Here is a 22069-nt window from a genome sequence, read left to right as displayed (position 1 = left end):
CAAATTAGCCATAGACACCTGGTCAAATTAGAGAAATTGATGTCACAGTTAAACCAAGTAAAAGAAAACTGCAGGCAGGTGAGACTGCCGTTCAGGCTGAGCGAGACTGAGATGACTCAGTCCTGAGGTTTTGCAAAGGCGGTACTGAGCTTATGGCCTGCTATTGGTGGTGGCAGTACTGTATTATGGGACTACGCAGTTACACAGTGTTCTCCAGATCATCTGCTGGAGTGTTCATAGCTTTACTCAAGGCGTGTGTATTCCTCCCATTTTCAGAGCCTTGTGAGAGGCAACGGTCGTGTTCCCTCCCAGGCTTTGGTACGGGACAGGACCTTTCCCTGCAGCTGCGCTTCGTGTTGTGATGTTTTGACAGTGTTGGGGGCAACTTTCCTAGCACTGCACAAGGCTGTCGAAAGGTGGCACTGGAGGAAGGACTGGGTGGGTGAGAACAACTATAACAAATAACAGCACACACTTGAGAAGACAATTGCTTCAGTTTTTTCTGATCTTTTCAACTGCTTTTATAATCCCTTAGTATTCTGAGGTTCTGTACCCCACTATCTGTCTCTTACTCAAGCATTTTTTTTCCTTGTGTCTGCTTCCTTTGCCACATGAATATGGTGCAATTTCTCCCATTTGAATCACTAGTTCTGTTGTTGGGTTTTTTTATTACTTATTTTTTAAAATGTATCGCCACACCTCCAAATTCTGCCATTCCTACCTGGGCTTTCTTATTTTTGGGGTTTTTTTGTTGTTGTTGTTCTAACTTGCTTTCATTTCACTGAATTAATTCTTCCTGAAATCTCTGAAGAATTTTGTTGTGTAAAACATTCTCCTTGTTTTGAAATTACTGTCTTTTTCAGGCTTTTCTTTAGTATCTGGCTTTTGTTACCACAGAGCTCATCCTCCTCCTTCAGATCCCTCTGTACAAGTTTTCCTGCTGTAATGGTTACAAAACACAGTGGTAGTGACTAGGCAATTTATGAACAGTTTCATGTGAAACAAGCTGTTTTTTCCATATTCCTTCCCTTTGTGGAGGTAAAACAGTTAATGCCTCATAGGCCTTTGCAGGCCTCTCAAGTTAGGTCTCTCTGCAGACATTTTCTAAAGACCTCACTGAGTCAGCATGACCCAGCTATCAAAGGAGTGAGTTATTTGTAAGCTTTCTCATCTGAAATAATCCATATGCGACTGCTATTTGTTGTAATTTACTACGTCCTGCTTATCTGACACACAGCTGTAGTTCAGTGAAAAATGAGTGGTATATCCCAAAGGTATATAAACTGTGTAACTGCCTGCTTTGGGCAGCACTGGTTTCAGCAGAGGCCATAGCTGCTGCTCTGTGTTCTCTGTTGTAGCCATAGGGATAGTCTGGTTCTCTTCTGACCTGACCAAAATTGTAATTCTGGTTATTCCATGACACCTTGTATATAAAAAGTCAGAGATGGGTATGTTCTTCAGGCTTCAGTAGTTGGGAGTTTTTGTCTTTCAGTGCTCAGCAGTTAATACATGCACCCTCAAATCTCTAGCTATGATTACGTAACTACTCTCCAACATGATTTCTGTCAAAATATTTAAGTTTGGTAGTCAGGCTTTTTTATTACGGCTTTGCTTTTTAAAGAACGTTTTGTTAGAACCCAGTTAAGGGGTAGGTACATATGCAGAAATGCTGGAAAACCTGGTGGGTAGGGGGAGGGAATAAATATCTGATGGGTGAAATATTTGAGACTGTGACATTATAACCCACGTAAGTTTCAGCTAAGAAGTGTTATCAGACCATGTCTTCACACAGGTGAATGAACTGTTCTTTTATTCACTTTGTATTTTTATGATGCCTTGTATATCTGATCTGTAGATTTTTCTGAAGTATAAATAATAAAACCTCTTCTTTTTCCCTCCTTTCTCTAAGGAGAGCCCTTGCTGATGGAAAAAGAGCCACTATTTTGAAGCCTAATTGGCCAAAGGTTAGTTTAATGTACATTTCAATATTGTTTTTTGTTGGTACTGTAAACCAACGTAACCCAGAGTCTTAATTACAGGTTTGACCCAGGTAGATGTAACATGTTGTAAGTGTTGTTACATGGTGTTCTGCATGTGTAAAGGCAGAATAAAACATTTATTTTGTTGTTGTGTGTAGCTATGTTATCACAGTGCTTTAAAAAGAATATACATAGTCCTTACAATTAAAAAAATCCTGATTAATGACCAACATGTATTTTTCAGTATTTGTGGCCTAAAGAAGAGTAAATAAGGGATAGTTACAAAATTGCAAAGTAGTAGTTGAGATTAGGGGAAAAAGCAAATTTGCTCTTTTCCAAAGACAGAGCCTGGATGCTACTCCCAGTGAATTATCTTTCTGTTTCAGTGTGCTGAGTAGCTGAAAACTTTGAAACAGGTGCAGCACATAACTTTTGAGTATGTAAAATTTTATTTTGTATTGTCTACTGCAGCTGTTTTGGATATAAATTGTTTTCTTATTTGTGTGAATGAACGCTTGAAAGTCAAACTCATGCCCACGTAGGGTCACTACCACTTCTGTAAGGCGCTGTCATTACTGGGGGAACACGAACTGGCTTTGGAAGCTAATGAGAGAGCTCAGGAACTATGCAAGAACATTCTTGATGGACTTAAGGATCTTATTCAACAAAATGACAAGTTAAAGAAGACATTAGAAGAAATCAATGGTAACCTTTTCTGATTTCAAGATCTACCTTGAACATAGCAAAATTCCTTTATTGGTAACTTTCCTTTGAAACTAGCTAATTCCTTTTTGCTTTTTGGTGTTGTGTTTTTTTTTTTTTTTCTCCCCTTCCTATATAATTTTCTATAGGTATTAAACAACATAAACAGAAACCAAAGAAGTCGCTTCTTGAGAAAAAGTAAGCAAGTGTCAAGTTTTTTTTTTTTTTAATAATTAGCAATGCTTAGTATAAGATTTAAGTGATACATAGCATAGATATTGCTTAAATTGTGTTACCTGTCAGTAAATAAAAATGGAAGGAATAAACTTAAGAGAACTGCAACCAGAGTGCAGCCTAGGAGTAAAGAGGACTTTCAGGAGCTAAATAAGCTACCTTGAGATGTGTTCCACTTCCAAGCAGTTTGCTTCAGCATTAAGTTTTACCCATGTTGGAAATAACAGGAAACAGTTACATTTTCATGGTTTTTTTCCTCCCAACTTGAAGTACTTTGCTGTTGAGGAAATTTGGTGCCTGAAAATGTCAGTGCAATCACACCTGGTTTTTTGTGTTAACTTTGCTATATAAAGTTCGCTAGGAGATTAAGCTGATTTGAAGAACTGAATGATAGCAAATGCATTTTGACAATGGTAAAAATGAACATGTATCCTAATTTGTAGAAACTTGCTTTTGCCACATCTATTCTGTGCTTTTGCCTCACCCAGAGAGAGTGAGAGCAATTCCATATCACGGATTCAGCTAAGTTACAATATATGCTGTAACTTTTATATTAAACATTTTTCTGAAAGAACTTTTTGATTTTTTTTTTATTATTGGTCTACCTGTAGTGATGTGCTGTCTATCATTCAAAAACAGTACAGTAAGTAAACTACTAAACAGCTTTTTATAAACCTGAAAATTCTGCAGGAACTTAAATTTGTTTCCCTTCTATATTGCACAAATAAAATGTGGCATTGGGCAAGATTGATTTTTTTTTTTAATTACCTTTTTTTTTTTTAAAGTGCAGTAATTCAGTTCCTGTTCCTTTTATAGAAGATGGTGCTTTTTTTGGTGTTATATTTTTGCATAGCCTTGGACTGTGCAATTTGAAGGTATAAAAAATGGCTGTTTGATCAAATCCTTTAAATATGCTTATGCCATTACACTTCTATGAGGGGTAGACTTCCTGTATTCGTCTTTGTTTTTTTCATGATACACGTATGGTGTGCGTCTTAAATATGGGGAAGACATTGACACTGGAAGAACTCGAGTTCTCTCTTTTTACATATCAGAGACTGCAGTTCTTCAGAATCTCATTTAATAATCTCTGAAGAACAAAAAGAAATAGAAAAAGACAGAAAGGGAACACAGTCTGATCCTAAAGATCATCATTGTCATCAAAAACATGATACCAGGGTAAGTTACGCTACAGCTGGCATTACAAGACTAACAGTGTGTTGATTTACATCGTCCTGGAATGTGTTATTTAATGGTGTGGCTGAAATTTTGTGGCTACTGTGTTTTAATAATTCTGTACTTTGTCAGCCAAGTACACTTTTCTTGTAATATTTAACTGTCAAATCTATGTTCAGAACTTTGGATTTAAAAGGAGGTGGTTGCTTGAATGAGAAGGTGGAGGCTGTATGTTATGATGAGGAGAGGGGTCTCTTTGGGCTTCTTGAAAGTGAGACTAAGGTCATGTCTGATTTAATTGACTGTCCAGTCCTGCCTGTCAATATGCATTCAGATCTGGGCTTCCCTTTGGCTTTAGGAGGGGATTTAGTTAACGTGTACTGGTGTAATGGAGTTCAGTGGAAGATGCTTTAGCCATAGTTAAATCACATACAGGGCTTTTGCTATACTGGAGCATTGTTTTGCACTGATATTGTGACGTTAAGGTATTTGCATGGTTATAAGCTGTTGTTTTCATGCTCTCTAAACAGATTTCTTTTGTATGGGAAAAACGCTGGTTGAATAGTATGTTTAACTGGATTGTATTTAAAACTAGGGGTTCGTGGTTCTCAAATATCAGTGTGGCTTGTGTGTTTAAAACAAGTGTAGTATAGTTCTAAAATGCAAGGTGGACTTGTGTTATTTTAGTAGCCCTTTGTAATTATTTAGATTCATTCTTTCAATTTAAAAGACTGTTTACAAGCACAAATATTTTACTAGATTATTTTTATTAACTTTTTGGTGAGAAAGCCTTAAACGAGAAAGTGAAGCTGTTGCAGGGGAGATTTAGACTGCTTAAAGAAGCACTGCCAAAGGTAGCAGCAAAAGTGGTTTTATTGAATTAAGAATTTGTAGAAGTGAGGCTTAAAGAAGTCCAATGGCAAGGTTCAGTCTATTACTCTATTGCACAGAGGATATAATAATGATTCAAAGTTACCAATACAAGATCTTAATGCCCTGTGATACAAAGTTATGTGCGATAGCAATCACTTACCAAAGATCTGCAGTTGGTAGGGGGTCTCTCAGCCACCAGGAGTAACCTTGAGAGGTGTCCCAGCTCGAGATCATTGCCATGCTGCCAGTTACTTAGGAGGAAGAGCTCAAAAAAAGCTTGCTCAGGCTGTCATATTTATGGAATAAAGTGGTTGGCTCGTAGTCAAATTACGTGCGACGGAAAAGGTAAGCATGAGACTCCTTGTACCCACAAATTCCTTTGTTCCTTGACCAAATTAGTTTTGGAAGAACCGTCTGCTGTTTATGTGTTAATCGCATGATCGGTGTTCCGGTTTCCAAGCTCGTATACATCAAAGCTTACCATGTCACCCTGTCCCTGTGTGGGTTTTCAAAGAACAGGTTGGAACTAGAGAAGTTCATGGCCTGGTCACAGCCTAAGCCTTTACTTCCTTTGGAGCCTGAACCAAACTACCACTAGTTTGGTCAAGGAGTCAAGTGCATCCATCACAGAAGCTTAATAGAGTAAACTTCATTCTCTTTTTATGGTTGATTTTTGTTCCTGAAAAATAATTAAACTAAGGATGCATGTTAGTGAAGGATGACCAAAGAAATCCACCAACAAAAGCCTCTAAATCTGGCTTTTAAAAGGTTATTTTACTGTTGAAAGTGCAACGGTGTACTATGTTGTTGTGGTTTAACCCTGGCAGGCAGCTTAGCCCCACACAGCTGCTTGCTCACTCCCCTCAGCAGGATGGTGGAGAAAATCCTAAGTGTAAAAGTGAGAAAACTCAGGGGTTGAGATAAAGACAATTTAACAGGCAAAGCAAAAGCTGCACACACAAGCAAGGGAAAATAAGGAATTCATTCACTACTTCTAGGAGATCTTTAGCCATTTCCAGGAAAGCATAGCTGCATCATGCATAATGGTTACTTGGGAAGACAGATGCCGTAACTCCAAATGTCCCCCCCTTCCTTCTTCTTCCCCCAGCTGTATATGCTGAGCATGACATCATATGGTATGAAATATCCCTTTGGTCAGTTGGGGTCAGCTGTCCCAGCTGCGTCCCCTCCCAACTTCTCATGCACCCCCAGCCTACTTGCTGGTTGGGCCGTGTGTGAAACAAAAAAGGCCTTGACATTGTGCAAGCAACTGCCTAGCAATAGCTAAAACATCCCTGTGTTATCAACGCTGTTTTAGTCACAAATCCAAAACACAGCACCATGTGAGCTGCTATAAGGAGAATTAACTTCATCCCAGCCAAACTGAGCACATATATTTTTATTCCTTAAAAAACACCCACCCCCAAAAAAGTGGAGAGTTGGGGGATTTTTTTGGTGCTTACCTTGTTTTAGGTGGATTTTGCTACTGGATGTCAGTGGAATTTCCAGCTGTTGCTGTCTGAGTGCCTATCTCATTGCCAGTATCATGGGGAGCCTGTAAACTATTCCTGTGCATAAATTTTCTTCAGTGGTGTGCTTTGTTAGACATGTGCAGACTGTGACAGTCGTGCTGTAACAGCTTGGAATTAAAAATTTAATAACCAACCTCCAGTTTGTTTACAGACAGTTCTTCTCTTTCACGCTAATTATTAATGTAAAGAAACATCTGTACCTCTTTCTGATTGTCTTTACTGTCATTGTTGTAAGATAATTAATAAACTGTTTGTTATAATTTAGCCTATAAAATGTGTTATAAATAAGCTATATAATACAGAAAACAAGATGATACATAATGTGAATCTACTAGCAAGGTCAAAATTTAGCACACACAAGTGGAAAAAAAACCCTTTCAGGTTTCACAGGAGGGCGGCGCAGCGAAAAAAGATGACTCATTAGTGGGGAAAATGAAACCAACATACAAGGGCAAACGGAAGGAAAAGAAACTTAGAACTTGTTGAAAAACAAAGTGATCTATAGAATGCACAAGTGCTTAAAGATTTTTGACTGTCTTACGAAAACTTTCATCTGCTTTTATGCTATGAAAATCTTCATAATGTAGGTCTGTAAATTTTCTTCCTTAAGGATGAACATTACTGCGAAAAAGGCTAGTATGTGTTAGACTAGTAAATAATATTAATTGATATGAATTTGGAGGAAAAAAGTGTAAGTGTGCAAATGCACTTTGGTTAATGAAATGATTTTTCTTTGCCTCTTGATTGGGGACATAATATACCGTATTATCATGATTTCTTTGTTTAAATGTCAGTGTTCTAGGTTTTTTCTTTGTTTAAATTTAGTGAGCAATATCTATTTGTTTTTTGTTATCTGTGTAAAACCAAACTAACGTATTTGTCATTAGGTGACTGACATCCAAAGAACAGAAAGCGAAGGTTGGTCTCTGGAGTTTCCACCAAGTGAGTTCATTTTTGCTATACATCAAGTCTGAGTCGGTTTTTCCCTTGCTGTTGCCATTATTAATGAGCAAATGTGTATCTAGTGTTATTTTCACAACACTGGTAAGTGTTCAGTAGGCTATCATGTTTTATTTCTTTTCTTGTTAGGGTGCAGTTACTTAGATACTGCTCCTCTCCTATATTTCTGTCTTTTTTCCTTCACACTTTTATAGTTTGAATCTACATGGATGAATTCAGAATTGAAACTGGAACTAAAAAGTAGAATGCTGAGTCACAGGGTAGAAATGCTTTCCCTCCTTCTGAGACAGGTATAGGATCTAAAAGGTTCTAAATTTAAGAGAAGTGTGTGGGTAGTTTCAGTGTTCATAATTAATTTGTGATTACTAAAAGCTCCATATAGGTCCTTAAGAAAATGATCCTGCAGTTAGAGAGGAAGGAGGCCACAAAATATTTGTCAGAGGTAGAAGTTGGTGTGACTTATTGTTCATGTCTGTTTTTTTAATTAATTAAAAAATCCCAACAAAACAATTGTTTTATAGGGAGAACTCCCACCCCCCCAAAACTCCCACAGTGACAGAGTTACTTTACTGTGGTGAAAGTGAAGTGCAAGCAGTTCTGATCTTCAAAGTGAAATCTTTTCCTGAATTTTGCTTGGGTTTTTTATCACCTGCTAAACCTGCTGTAACCAAGAAAGCATAAGATATTTCCCTGACATTTAGAAATTTTTCTTATTTATAATGTTTGTTTTGAATACTCCTACTGGATCTGGAGCAGCTGCATGCTCACACTGTATTCTGAAGTTGTGACCTCCAAGGCAGTGGGTCCTTCTAGTCCTGACCGTGCAACAATGTGAAGTCCTTGGTGTCCAGCCATACTGTTCTTTGGACTTCACGTACTAAAATACTTAGCTGAATGGGTGCCAAAGTGCAGAGCACTTCAAAGTTTGATTTTAGGAAACCAGTGAAGATACGTTACGAAATATTATTTTAAAATGAGCAGTAGGAGGAGTGATCTTGCTCTTGTGGACTTTGGATGTATGCAAACATCTTGAAGAATTAAAGGATTTATTGGGAGATGGAAAATGTGGGAAAGGTTGCGAAAGAAGAGTCAAGATGAATTTGTTGAAAGGATGTTATGTGGTAGGATAGTAAAAAAAAGAAGAAACTATAAAGTGTTGAAGGAACTTAATGCAGAAAGCATAAATCAGGGAAGGGTTTTAGAAGGGGAAATCAAGCTCTGGAAGACAAATCAGTTTTGAGGAACTACGCGTAGATGGTGGGAAGGAGCAAAATAATGAGATGCACGGAAGCCATAGGGAATTTTGAATGAGTTTGAAGCAAGTGACAGCTAAGTGAATCCAGATGTTTTCCTGAGCAAGAAGATGTGGTCCAAATAGTAATGGAATCTGATGATGCTTTATAAAACAAAGTTTTATTGGGGCAGTGGAAAAGATCAGCAGCAACACGCCCATGGGGTGACCTGCCCAATCACCAATAGCAAACATAGCACTGTAAGTGATGCCCTGGCTCCAGTGGACTGCCAGGGATACTTGGTGTCCAGCTCACTGGGCAGCAAGACCAAATCGTGCAAATGTCTTTTGAATGCGGGTAAGAGTTGTGCTGCCCCTTGGCTCCACCAACAGTAGGGGATTTGAGAGAATCATACTTTACATCAATAATGTGGGCAGCATCCTGCTGCCCATGTTGGTCAGGGGGCAGGGTGTCAGCAGTCTGTCTGTGCTGCTGATACTGGTCAAGGGCAGGGTGTCTGCAGTCTGTCTACGCTGCTGATACTGGTGAAAGGGCAGGGTGTCAGAAGGATAGCTGACTTTTAGAGGTTGAGGAGGGAAGAGGGATAATGAAAGGCTTGAATGTTGGGAGAGAACTGAAAATTCTTCTAGGCTAAAGAGATCATAGGACTATGAAATGTTGTGTTGAACATAGTAATTTAAAAAAAACCCGTGCTGATTCCGTGATTTTTCTTCTGTTCTTCCTCCTCCTTCTCTCCCCCTCATACTCTGTCAGTACTGATGTAGAAGAAAATATTTGATTTGGCTTTGATTTGAAAGGAGGAGTTACGCTCTGAATGACTAGCTGATAGCGAGTTTACTGTGGGTGGGGAAGAATAGCTTTCTTAGCCTTTGTTCACTTAAAGGCTTAAGACTTGCAGGAGATTCAATGTAAAGGAACTTTATGACACTGTATCTTATCTTAAAGTTACTGTCCTTTTTAATTTCAGTTCTTGTCTGCATGTACTATTTTTTTGAGCATGTGTACATTTCTGTTAAGTATCTTTGTTCACTCCTAATGGGAATGTCTAGCAAAAGCAATACTACTTCTACTAATATTTTAAAATGTTTGTGGGGTAAGTGAATCATGTTTGCTGTTGAATTAATGTAGCTCCTTAAGTATTTTAACTACGATTCAGCAGGATTTGCTTGTTACTTTTATTTAAAAGAATTTTTTAAAAATCTGAAAGTAGTATCTTTTTAAGTTGGGTGGTGTATGGGAATAGTAGTTTCTGTAGAAAATTTTTCTGAAATAATTTTTGTTGAATGGCTTTTAAAATTAGATCATTCAATGAAAAAGTAGGGCTGATTAATTCTTGCTTTTGATATGAGGGGGAAGGCTTGTATTCCTTTATCTTCATTAAGATTTTGTTTTGAATGATAGATTGATTCCTTAAGGGAAAGGAACCTATATAATGAAGAAAAGGTAATATATCTCTGTCTCTAAATGGTTAAGTGATGATATGCTTGAAGTGTTTCCTGGCTTTCAAAAGGATTGTTGTTTTCCATCATTTAAATGTCTCTATTATGAGGAATTTGTGATGATTATTAGTGTAGCTTTGGAGTTTTTAATGCATATGAACTGTTTCAACAGACACCTTTTCAGACTCCTATGGGACAATTTCAAGAAATGGTTCATGAAATATTTCTGAACATGTTCAGTCTTCATGATGCTTGATTTTTGTTCTGATTAATTTAAATTTTATGTTATTAAGTAGTTTTTAATGAAAAATTACTTCTGGCACAAGGCAAGTGCATAGGCATACGATTTAACTTGAGAAATGAGTACATGAGACATCCCACTGGCTTGAGTGAGATTACTCAAATGCATAGATTTGTATTTTTCCACAATCAGTGTCTTTCAGTATTTTGTATCTAATTATAGAAAATACTTCTCTGAGTATCATGAAATAAACATTTTTAAGCATAGATAGTTACTGAAACTTTATATATAAAATTAATAACTCATTTTTTCAAATTTGATTTTATGGTAGTTCAGCATAAGCGTAATAATAAATCAAGCAATATTTAATGATTTAGGTAGCTGTACCTTATGTTTGGGTTCCAGTGCTCAAATAGCTTGAATCCCAGTGCTGGACTGTATGTTGTCTGTGTGATTGTGTCCAATATTAGGAATCCACAGTTGCCTCCTAAACTACTTCTGAAAGATTATAGCTGGAACTATGCCTTCTTGGAACAGGTAGCTGAGGCTGAAGGCAGCATTCCTATATGCCTTGTAAAATCCATTAGGTTTAGCTAGCAAAAATATCTGCTGCTCTGCACCCCTTCAACTTACCATGTGTAATAAAGAACACCTGCAACATGTGATGCTCAGCAGTTCTGCAACTGAATTCGTCAGCTGCTTGTTGGTTCCTTACCAGTCCAGAAGTGATATTTTTTGCCTTGCTTGTCTAACTGTCCGGTTACTAGAAGACAGCTCTCCCATAAGTGGACTTTGTCACTGTTGCTGTTGAGTCATTAATGCCTTGTAAAGTTCTAACTTAAAATTCTTGAAAATTAAAAACTTCTCGACTTAATCATGAGTATGCATGTGCACATTCGGATGCCTAATGTTACGTTTTAATTCAGCAGAAAACGGTTGAGAGAGTATTTTGCAGTTAATGGCATGGCTTCCTGGTCTTGACCAATTACAATAAAGTATTAAAACATGTTTTCTTCCTTGTTACTAACGAATTGTTTACTCTGCTTGTAGAGCCCTGTAACTAATCAATGACAGTGTTAGATCTCTGGAGTTGTAAAGCGTATTAGTAAAGTTTTGTGTTAAGTTTTTGACATTAAGTTTCAGACATTAAGTTTCAGAGTTAGAAATTAATCAGTATCACATGATAGATTCTTTTTTCTCTTTGTGATCCAGTATTTCCACATCATCAAACATTTTTATTTTGTAATCGGGGACATTCATCTTGATCCGACTCATATGTTTACATTTCTAAGATTAATGTGGGTTGAATTTAACTCCTTTAGCAATGTATTTTTGAAGTAGCAGACTCTTTCTGTAAAATTTCTGTAGTCAAACATCCATAGTGATCTATTATTCCGTTTAAAAATTCTAGTTATCAACTAATAGTGAATACAACTGTGGTTTTGTATAACATATTGATTTCTTCAGCTTGGAGTCCACTTTAATAGTTGTTACAATATTATAGAGTCAGATCATATCTTAACAGAATTTTAAGGTTCTTCTGTTTGTCTGAAGTATCTTTTCCCCTTTATTGGATTAATAAATTCCTATACTATTTCATAAAAAATAATATCAAAGTAATGCTGTAACACTCAGAGGTGGCTTTTTGAAAAACTTTTAAGTTGTGTTAGTTTTCAATATTGTAAATATTTAAGATCTATTAATTATAAAGCAAAATGTGAGTTCTGAGTGCATTTTTTTCCTTTTCTTTTAGGTGGTGATAATTTTGTTTGAAATACTTTTTCTCATTACAGGTCAAAGTCATCAGAACAAAGGAAGACCAAAAACCAAACCTGGTGACTCTGAAAAGACGAGGTAAGAAATTTTATTTATTTTTTAACCTATTATTATTTTGAGTTATTTTATGTAGCACTTAAAAAGGAGTTAATGCTGCTTGCTCTTTGCTAATTGCTTTATTTACATTGTTTACATACTCTTCAGGATACAGTTCATGTTAAGATAGCTGATTAAAGTTCACAAAATTCCAGTTTTCATGACAAGCCTGAGTTTTATTACTTAGAAACTAAATATTTTTCAAAGCTCTTTAGTAAATGAAGGCATAATTTTAATAACTGCTGTTTAAAAACTGTTGCCCAAAAGCAAGTCACACAATATAGCCATAACAAAAAAAGTTTTTCCTTTACAGCAAAAGATAGTAGGAATCTTGTTCCAACACCACAATATAACTCAAGTTCTATCTTATTTTCAAGGCCTCTTTGTACTAGTTCTACTGTGTACCAAATAATTTTTAAAACTTCTCTGACACTTCATATGCTCAATAAAAAGAAGAGGTTTGACTGTGAGGAAAGCATTTTAAGTCAGTCTCAGAACTGAATACTAGAACTTAGAGCCCTTTAGTTGTTGGTAGACTTGAATTTTCGCTTGAAGCATATCAGTGTCTAATTTTAAGTACATGAATACTCCCTGTAGAACATGCTGAATGTAAATGAGTATGTTTGATGGTTTGGGGCCAAAATTAAATTAGTTGAGATAAAAAGCATTATAGATTTTATGGACAAAATTTATGCTTCCATCTGTGTACTGGATTCGGCTGGGATAGAGTTAATTTTCTTCCTAGTAGCTGGTACAGTGTTTTGGATTCAGTGTGAGAATAATGTTGGTAACACTGACGTTTTAGTTGTTGCTAAGTAGTGCTTATCCTAAGTTAAGGATTTTTCAGTTTCCCATGCTCTGCCAGCAAGCAGGTGCACGAGAAGCTGGGAGGGAGCATAGCCAGGACAGCTGACCTGAACTAGCCAAAGGGGATATTCCATACCATAGAATGTCATGCCCAGTATATAAACTGGGGGGAGTTGGTTGGGAGGGGCAGATTGCTGCTCGGGCATCGGTCAATGGGTGGTGAGCAATTGCATTGTGCATCACTTGTCTTTTCTTGGGTTTTTTTTTTTTTTGCTGTGTTTTTTTTTGTTATATTCCTTTTCATTACTATTATTATTATATTTTATTATTGTTAGTATTACATTTTATTTTACTTTTGTTATTAAATTGTTCATACCTCAACCCGCAAGTTTTACTTTTTTTTTCTGATTCTCCTCCCTATCCCACCAGGAGACAGGAGGAGTGAGCGAGTGAGCAGCTGCTTGGTGCTTAGCTGCTGGCTGGGGTTAAACCACAACAATCTGTTGCAACATTTAAAACAAAATTTAACAAAAGAAATATTTATTTCCAGTGATACTGGGGCCAACATGCTCCACACAGGTTTGGGAAATTGCTGCATTTATAGGTGATTCCATAGACCAATATATTTCCTCATCTAATAGATAGTTAAGGAGTAAAGGACTGTTACTACTAACTTATTTGTAAGTCATCATTTGCCTCAGTCACCTTATTGCTTATGGACATGCAGAGATGGAAGCTTTCAGTGTTTTAACCTGAGCTGTGAAATTAGACAAATTAAGCTCTGACTGTACTTTCTTGCTTGTATGCTTCTTCAGCTAGTGTTTTTTAGTTGTGTTTAGGATGATTAAAACCAGATGAGGGGTACAGCAAAATAAGCTGTTTACATTGAAATAGGAACGTTTCCACTAAGTGATAAATTCTAAAGGCAGATTTTTCATGTAGAAGAGTCCAAGCCTCTAGGAAATGTCAGAGCTGAACCTGATTATTTCCAGTTCTAATCTAAGTGTTACCACAAAACCTGCCATCTTTTAATCTATATTTATTACAGTACAATCCTTTTGTTTTTCCGTAACTCTCTTTGAATGCCACTGTAGCTAGGACAACTGAAACTTTGTCACAGGAGAGGTCATTTATGTTATTTAACTGGGTTGCCACTGAGTTCTTTTTCCTTTCACTTTAAGAGGGGGGAAAAACTTTAGAATTCACTGTGGGAACAAATCCTCTTTAAAGTAACTGAACCATCTGCAAAATTGCTTCTCTCATGGGGAAGTTTATTAGACCTATAAAAAACCATGCTATTTCTCAACAAATGAGGTGCGTGGTTAGTTACAATCTTACCTCCATTTCTGTAATTAGCAGGTTGCTTGGATTCCAAAAATCTAGGGAATCCTCTGACACTGTAAAGACTTTATCTCAGATGATCAGTGTTTGATGCCTTCAAATGTGGGACAGAACTGAATGTATATTAGCAAATGTATATAGCAACATTAAGCATTGACTAGCAATCTTGGCATTGAGGATTTAGTTTAGAGTATTAAGCAAGACTTTGCCTCTTCATTATACTTTCTTCATTCTCTACTTGTGCATGGTGTTTCTGCTGCAGTAGTGGAAGAGCTGGGAAGAACAGCTCTGTTCCTCTCTTCTCTGCTCTCCCTGCCCCCACCATGCATAGCTACTATATGGATTTGATTTTAAGCAGTGGTTGTGCTAGGACAAGCAATCTTTTACTTAGGAAGAGTAGAGAAGGGGAAAGAGGCCTAAGCACCTTCTTATACTGCTGCCTGTGGTATAGGGAAGTTCTCTAGTCACCTATCACAGCCCTTCATAAAATCAGCTCATCTGAGAATAAGGTGGAAAAGATAAAAGAAAATAAATAAAATGATGGAGAAGAGTTTTCTTCAGCTACTTCGCTGAAGCCCTAGTGATTTTTGAGCCAAAAGTATATGAACTATATGAATAGTATCATAATCCTTGATAGTGTTATAGTACTTGTTATCGCGATTGTGAAAGTGTGCCATAACAATCTCTAGCATGTAGGCAAATGTGATGTAGTTGATAAAAGCGCAGAAATTTCTGTTTCTTGAAAATAAGATTACATATAAAGTACATGTACAAACTCATGATGCCATTCTCCTGTTATTTGTAGAGATCACCTTGATTTGAAGATAGAGTCTAAAGCTACCCAAGATAAACTCTTCTGTACTGTGCAGCAGGTAACGGGGAATTCATTAGCATACGACCTTAAGCGTAAATGATTTGTCACCTTTTAGTAACACTGTCCAAAATCTCGGTTCATTCAAAAAATTAATACTTCATGCTTAGCCTGACTTGTATTGGGAGACAAAGATTATGTGATTACACTGATTTATACTGTCTTGTTGCTGGTAGTCTTCTTTTGCTTCTCTTCCTTCCCTCCTGTAAGACCTCACACTAGAAATTAGTGTAACAAAACTCAGTGTTGTCATAGAATAACTTTGCTAAAACCATGAGTTAGTAGTATAGCTCTCTTGTATCTTAATTTATAAGAAAACCCACAAAAATCGCTGGGAATCCTTCAGGGATTTATAGTACCCTTCCCAAAGTTCTGACTAAATATGTTTGCCTGTGTTTGATACATTCATTTGGAAAAAATCATAGAACATTTTGTTGAATGGCTGTTTAAAATACTATACATTCATAAATTGAGAATTCTCCTCAGGTCTTATCAACAATGAATGATGAGTATCCCATAGTTCTTGAATGAAGTCATGGGGACGTACATAATTAATCATTTCTACTCTGTTAATTTGGGGAAGTAGATACCAGAAATCTCTATTCTGACGGCATTACTACTATAGAAAGTAACGTTTTTAGTTGGCTTAATCAGCTTCATATGTCATGTAGCTTAACTTTATTAGCTTAACATTAAATTAATATAATTTGTTCTATTCTGTAACTATATGCTCTGACAGCATTACCTTGTATCAGTAATTCTAGGAAATTAAAATAAGCCTTAATCATTTTTTCATGAACTTATTTCTGCATTTTGGTCTTTTCTTTATCTATTTGTAGTTTCCACTGTCCCTGCCACTTTTGTTTATAACTGCCATTAGATCATGGGTATTTTCTTATGTTTGTCCTTTTTGGTCAGTTGACAGGATGAAGACAAAATAAGATCGGAATTCATAGATGCTTAGGAAAATACATTCAGGACATGCATTAAATTTAGTATGTCAAAAGCCTAATGCAGTTCACAGGAATGCAATTAAGTACACCATTAGAATAATGTTAAAAAAAATCGGGCAACTCGAAAGTTATGTTCCATTCTTCCCAAACCTTCCCGTTCCTTCAGTTTTTCCCTGCCCATGACCCTGTCTTCAGAATCCCAGGCTCAAATGTCAACACGGGGCGGGGGGTGGGTGGCAGGGGAAGGGGCAGTTAACAAAAAGCTTGTAAAGCAGGATTACTTCATAGTGAAGATTAATTCATACTGAAATGAGTAAGTGGCCTAAAATACACAGGTGGGCCTCCTTATTACTCTTTGTTTTTCGCTTGTGATTGCAAGAGTAAGTGTTAGAGGAGCTTCTTAAATAGTCAAATTAATTCTACCCTGGCACAATGATCAGCTTCCCAAAGCTAATTTTATTTTAGTGTTTCAACAGATCAAGGGAATCGAAGTTCCTAATTCTGCAACTGCTTGTCTTGATTTACAGTCGTACTGCTGGAAATTCCCTGCAGACTTCAAGAAGTATTTGTAGTGAAAGGCTAATACCATAACGCATTCTGAAACCTTCTAGCATTAACTATTAACCTGGGTCAAGAGAAAGTGTAGGTAGGAGGAAATAGTTCTCAGGTTTTTCAGAAACGTTTGTACACAAAATGGAGTGTCTGGGGTGGTTTTTTTTTATATGTAAGAAGGATTAAAATTATGCTTGATCTAAACTTGAAACTTTCTAGAGAGGAAAGGATCTAAACTTAGAACAAAAACTAGATTTTTAAGAGATTAGCAGCAGTAGGCCCATGAAAATCTCAAGTTTTTAGAAGTTGAATTTAAAACAGTGTTTTATAAAAATGTACCTGATTTGCTGCTTTAAAAGTGAAATTGTGATAAAACTGTAGGAAGTACAGAATTTCAACAGTTGTCTGTTGGATAAGTATTTTAACAAATAGCTTGATTGCTTTTAAAAAAAAAAAAAAAAAAAAAAGCTGTTTTCTTTTGGACTTACTGTTTTCCTAAATATTTTAGATGGATTTAACTATGTTGCCAGAAGAGGTTAAATCCCTTGTTCGTGATGGTTATACAGCCTTGATGGACCAGCGGTGTCACAGTGCTGAACAAGCTTTTTCACAATTGTTGAGCATTCTAAATCCTTCAGAATTAAAGGTAAACTGAGAGGAATAACTTAGTTTATTACAGTAATTGAAGTTTATGCTTTCAGTAGTGTTTCATTCTTTCCTTCCACCAAAACAGTCATTATTATTGAATTGTTGCCTGTGATGTTGACTACAATGCCAAGTGTATGCCAAGGAACTTACAAATGAGAACAGGATAAAAAAAATTATAGTAACATAGGATGTATGTTTGTAATGTTCAGCATACACGTGCATTTCTAGATGCAATCTAAAAACTACTTACCAAAATAATATTCTCATAAGAATAATACAAGATACTCTTATCAAATATCTTATTTGATAAGAAACTACTGTCCATTGTCAGCTTAACCTTTATTCATAATAATGTAGGGTAAAAAGAATTTATATTCTTCAGGTCAGATGACTCTCTTTGACGGCAAATACTGTGAAATTTTGTGTATATGTATCTAGCTTATCAGCCATTGACCTGTTTCTTGTCCTAGATTTCTTTAAATTATTGTACTTAATACTAAAGTTTTGCATGACAATGTGCGTGCACATACGTTGCTGTGTTTCAAGCTCCCATTTTAGTAATGGCTGTTGCAGTGCCAACAAGTCTGTCCAAGCAAGTAAGGCACCAATCCATCTGGAATTGTGACCTAGTTTATTAGGAAGAAAAAGGTTGAGAAAGGGGTTTTTAATTTTAAAAAAAGAAAAAAAGCTGCTCAGTTCTGAACATGACATATAGCAAAGACACACTGCACTGCATGAAGTCAACATAATAAGGTCTGCAGTTACAGCATTTCTAAAAGCAGACGTTTCAGGATGTATCATGTTGAAATATGTAGGGGTGCCAAATGACCAGCAGTAAAGGTGTAGTTAACCATCACTTTTTATCCGAATTGTAACATAAATCTGGGTAGAGGCTATGATAAGAAGGGTGAGAAGAGAGTTTCCTAGCTGTGTTGTAGTGAAGATCTTCAATTCACAGTAGACAGTAATGTTCTAGTTACCAGCAAAGTGTTTTTGTGCATGCTACTACTATAATTTGACTCTATTTGCAGCAACTGAATCTTCGTATTATTAATTATGTTGTAATCATCTATGGACATGCCACTGCTCTTCTTGGAATAGGACAACCTGAGGTATGACATCAAGCCACTATATTGCTTTTATTCAAAATTCTAGTTCAGGTAGTTGGCCATCCATTTTTCTCTCTTCTTAACAAATATAAAATGAGCGGGGAAGGTAAGCTTTTGTCACACTTTAGAATCGTACAGTTTAATATCTGTGACTAGATCTTTAATGGTTTTGGATAAATTAAGCTACCAAATAAAATTTCTTTTTAAGCTAACAAATGAGGTTCTTAAGTATTAATGAAGTATAGTCTATTATTTTTCTTCTACTTTGTTGTAATGCGGTTATGCAGTACTCTTTCTGACACAAACGTTCTGTTTCTAAAACAAGAGAAAGAGAATGCTTTAGGTTCTGGAAAACACCAAAACAGAAGTGTGGGTTGTTTGGGGTTTTGGGGGGGTGGTTTGGTTTTTTTTCCTGGAGTGTTTAAAAATATTCAATGTCTTACGATGAATTTAAAAATGTCTGGGTGTTTGTAGCTCGGTGAGCTCAATCATTTAATTTCACTATTTCAGAGGGAGACTGTGTTTACAGAATAGGTTTCTTTTTTAAAAAGGGAAGCCTTTGTGATCATAAGATTGCTTAATTCCCTTTACTGTTCATAAGACTGATCAAAGAATAGGGCATACTGACCCACTCTACTGGAGCAAAAAAAAGGAGAGGAAAAGTGCAAAGCTTCTGGCAAAGTGTCACATATTTTTGTCTTAAATTTATTTTGAAGGCGTTGACAAAGGCTGAAGACCAGTTTAAGAAAATAATTGAACAGTACCAGGAAGAAAGATTTGGTTGTTTGGCATACTATGGAATTGGAAAAGTATACCTCAGACAAAACAGGTTGGTATAATAGAAAGCTTCAATATTTGGTACAAAAAATATTTTTCATTTGAGAAACGATGTGTGGGGTTTTTTTTAATTACTCTTAATCACTAAATTTGTGTATCAGACTGATTTATTACAACTTTGTTTCTGCAAAGGATGTAATGGAAGCCACTGAATCAAGTGAACTCTGGGGCACAGGGATATGACCGACCAGCACAGCCCTGCAGTGGCGGAGAGCTTATAGGAGAAGGGCAAAAAACGATGATCTCAGGGAAAAATGTATCATAAAGAAAGCTTAACTTATCTCAACACCAGGGAGACTGGAGGGTAACCTTGGTTTTAGATAAGGCAGCTGCAGCAGTGAGTCATCGGGTCCCTGAGACAGAGAGCAATGTCTTCCTGAGCTAGCCAGACAGCATGGGGAGAGGGGGGGAGTGTATACGTGGCTCAGCCGAACATGAAGTGCAGAAACTGGACAACTAAAAAACTTACTGCAAAGGGCTTGAGCTGGCTTCAACTCAGGTATTCCTGGCGGTATTCCTCCCAGCATCCTGACGGTGAGCATATACAGACCGGTAATGGGAATCATTTGTATTTGTATCATTTGTTTGTATTGATTCAACTGTGTATTGCAACTGCTATGTTAGCTCGTGTTGTGATTTCAGTATATCACTGTATTGCTCTACTTAATCAAAATCCCCTGTAATGCCCGTGGTGAGTTGACCTTGGCTTGCTGCCAGACCCTCATCCAGCTGCACTCGCACTCCCCCTTGTCAATGGGAGAGGAGGAGAAAATAAGATGAAAAAGCCCAGGGGTTGAGATAAAGACAGGGAGATCACTTACTAATTATAGTCATAGGCAAAATAGACTCAACTTGAGGAAAAATAGTTTAATTTATTGTCTGTTAAAATAGAGTTGGGCAGTGGGAAACAAAGTAAAAAAAACAAAAATCACCTTCCCCCTACTGCCCCTTTATCCCAGGCTTGACTTCACTCCCTCATTCCTGACTCCTCGACGTCCTCCTCCCCTGAGCTGCTCAGAGGGTGAGGAATGGGGGTTGTGATCAGTCCGTAACAGTTCCTCTCTGCTGCTCCTTCTTCCACACGCTCCTCCCCTGCTGCAGCATGGGACCTCTTCAGAAACGGCAGTTCCTTCGGAGCACATCCACCTGCTCTGGCAGGGGTCCCCCACGGCTGCAGGGTTGGATACCTGCTCCGGTGGGGTCCTCTCCAGGGGCTGCAGGGGAATCTCTGCTCTGTGCCTGGAGTATCTCCTCCCCTCCTCCTTCTTACCTTGGTGCTTGGAGGGCTGTTTCTCACACTTTTTTTACTTACTCCTCACAGGTGTGCAGTATGTTTTGTCCTTTCTTACCCAGGCTTTCTCTGAGGTGCCACCATCTTGCCTGAGGGGCTCAGCTGTGCCATGGTTTGTTGGAGCCAACTGGAACTGGGGCAGCTCTGGTCTCTCCTCACAGAGGCCACCCCTGCAGCACTGGTGCCCACCCCCCAGCCCAACCTTGCCACGTAAACCCTATACTATGCCAAATAAATCAAATAAGTTCGATATTAAACCTTAAACCCTCTTCATGTGGAATAACTGAAAGCACCTGGTCAGAGAGTGTTGGATGCTGAGAGGGGATTCCTCCTTCCACTGCCACAGCATAGCCAGGTGCAGTCTGAGACCCGGGAGGTGTCTGTGTCCCTGTCTCACGGATGTGGCTTTTGTTTCCCTTGGCAATTTTGAACGGTAGTGAGGCTGCATGTGTGTCCCAAAGAGGTGCGTACACAGACACACGCCAACACACCTGGCCACCCAGACTACCCTAGGCAGAGCAGCTCCCATGTATAGTACTACCTGAACTCATGTAAAACATAAGTATAGGTAGCAGAGTCCTGTGCCTCCTCCCTGGCTGATCAGGGTTGAAGGTCACTTGTGAACATACGCATGCTCTCGCTCTCTCTATTGAGAAGCATACCCACCACATTCATGGGTCCCTTGAGTATCAGTGCACGCTCACACTCTGCCTCATATCCGTGCCTGGACTCTGGGCCCCTTACCCAGGCTGGCTTACTGGCTTACACATTAAGTCTTTTATACTGAAGAGTCCGTAAACAGATAATTTAATGAACCAGGTGCTCTTTCATTCCACATAATCTTACAGTGACCTTTTTTTTTTCCTTGGATCATAAAATTAATTGTGAAAGTATTGCAGGCCATGTAGAAGTTAATCATATATGATCTGAACATGTACCTGTTTCAAACTTCAGATTTTCAGATGCACTTGATCAGTTCATAAAATCACAAACAATGGTTAATCACAAGATTGTACCTGGAGTATTAACTTGGCCCACAACATCTCAGGTCATTGAAGAGACACGAACAGAGAATTTACAGGTATGTTTTTAAAAAAAAAAAAGGCATAAGAACCTGTTCTGTCAAATGGCCTTTCCAAAAATATAAAAACCTTGTCATCCTTCTCCCTGCCTGCCCATTGTCAAGGCCAAAAAGAGATGGGGGGCAAAACAGAGGTTTCAGCCTGGAGCAGCCAGTGCAAGTGCTGCTGCTCATTGTCTAGAGTGTTGTCAGCCCCAAGAACTCTTCTTGCGATGACAATTTTAAACATGTGGGAAGCATCCCATTTACAACACAAGGGCAGGGGCTCTGTGTCAGGCTCTATGCTTGGGTATTTCTACGTAATAATATGGTTCTAAT

At 37.7% G+C, this 22069-nt stretch overlaps 1 protein-coding gene across 6 annotated transcripts in view; it reads left to right on the top strand.

Moving 5' to 3' along the window:
- Positions 1–22069, top strand: part of TTC3 (tetratricopeptide repeat domain 3) — a 66848-nt gene that overhangs the window by 15575 nt on the left and 29204 nt on the right. For all 6 annotated transcript variants that reach the window (XM_052794775.1, XM_052794780.1, XM_052794776.1 and 3 more), the window contains exons 11-21: positions 1910–1964; positions 2522–2684; positions 2831–2879; positions 3971–4094; positions 7384–7438; positions 12183–12243; positions 15215–15281; positions 17294–17431; positions 18465–18545; positions 19259–19371; positions 21625–21751. In XM_052794775.1, the coding sequence (XP_052650735.1) occupies positions 1910–1964; positions 2522–2684; positions 2831–2879; positions 3971–4094; positions 7384–7438; positions 12183–12243; positions 15215–15281; positions 17294–17431; positions 18465–18545; positions 19259–19371; positions 21625–21751 (1033 nt within the window). The remainder of the gene's footprint in view (positions 1–1909; positions 1965–2521; positions 2685–2830; positions 2880–3970; positions 4095–7383; positions 7439–12182; positions 12244–15214; positions 15282–17293; positions 17432–18464; positions 18546–19258; positions 19372–21624; positions 21752–22069) is intronic.

This window comes from Harpia harpyja, chromosome 8 (genome assembly GCF_026419915.1).
Source record: "Harpia harpyja isolate bHarHar1 chromosome 8, bHarHar1 primary haplotype, whole genome shotgun sequence".
Lineage (NCBI taxonomy): Eukaryota > Metazoa > Chordata > Aves > Accipitriformes > Accipitridae > Harpia > Harpia harpyja.
This window is presented reverse-complemented; position numbering and strand designations above follow the sequence as displayed.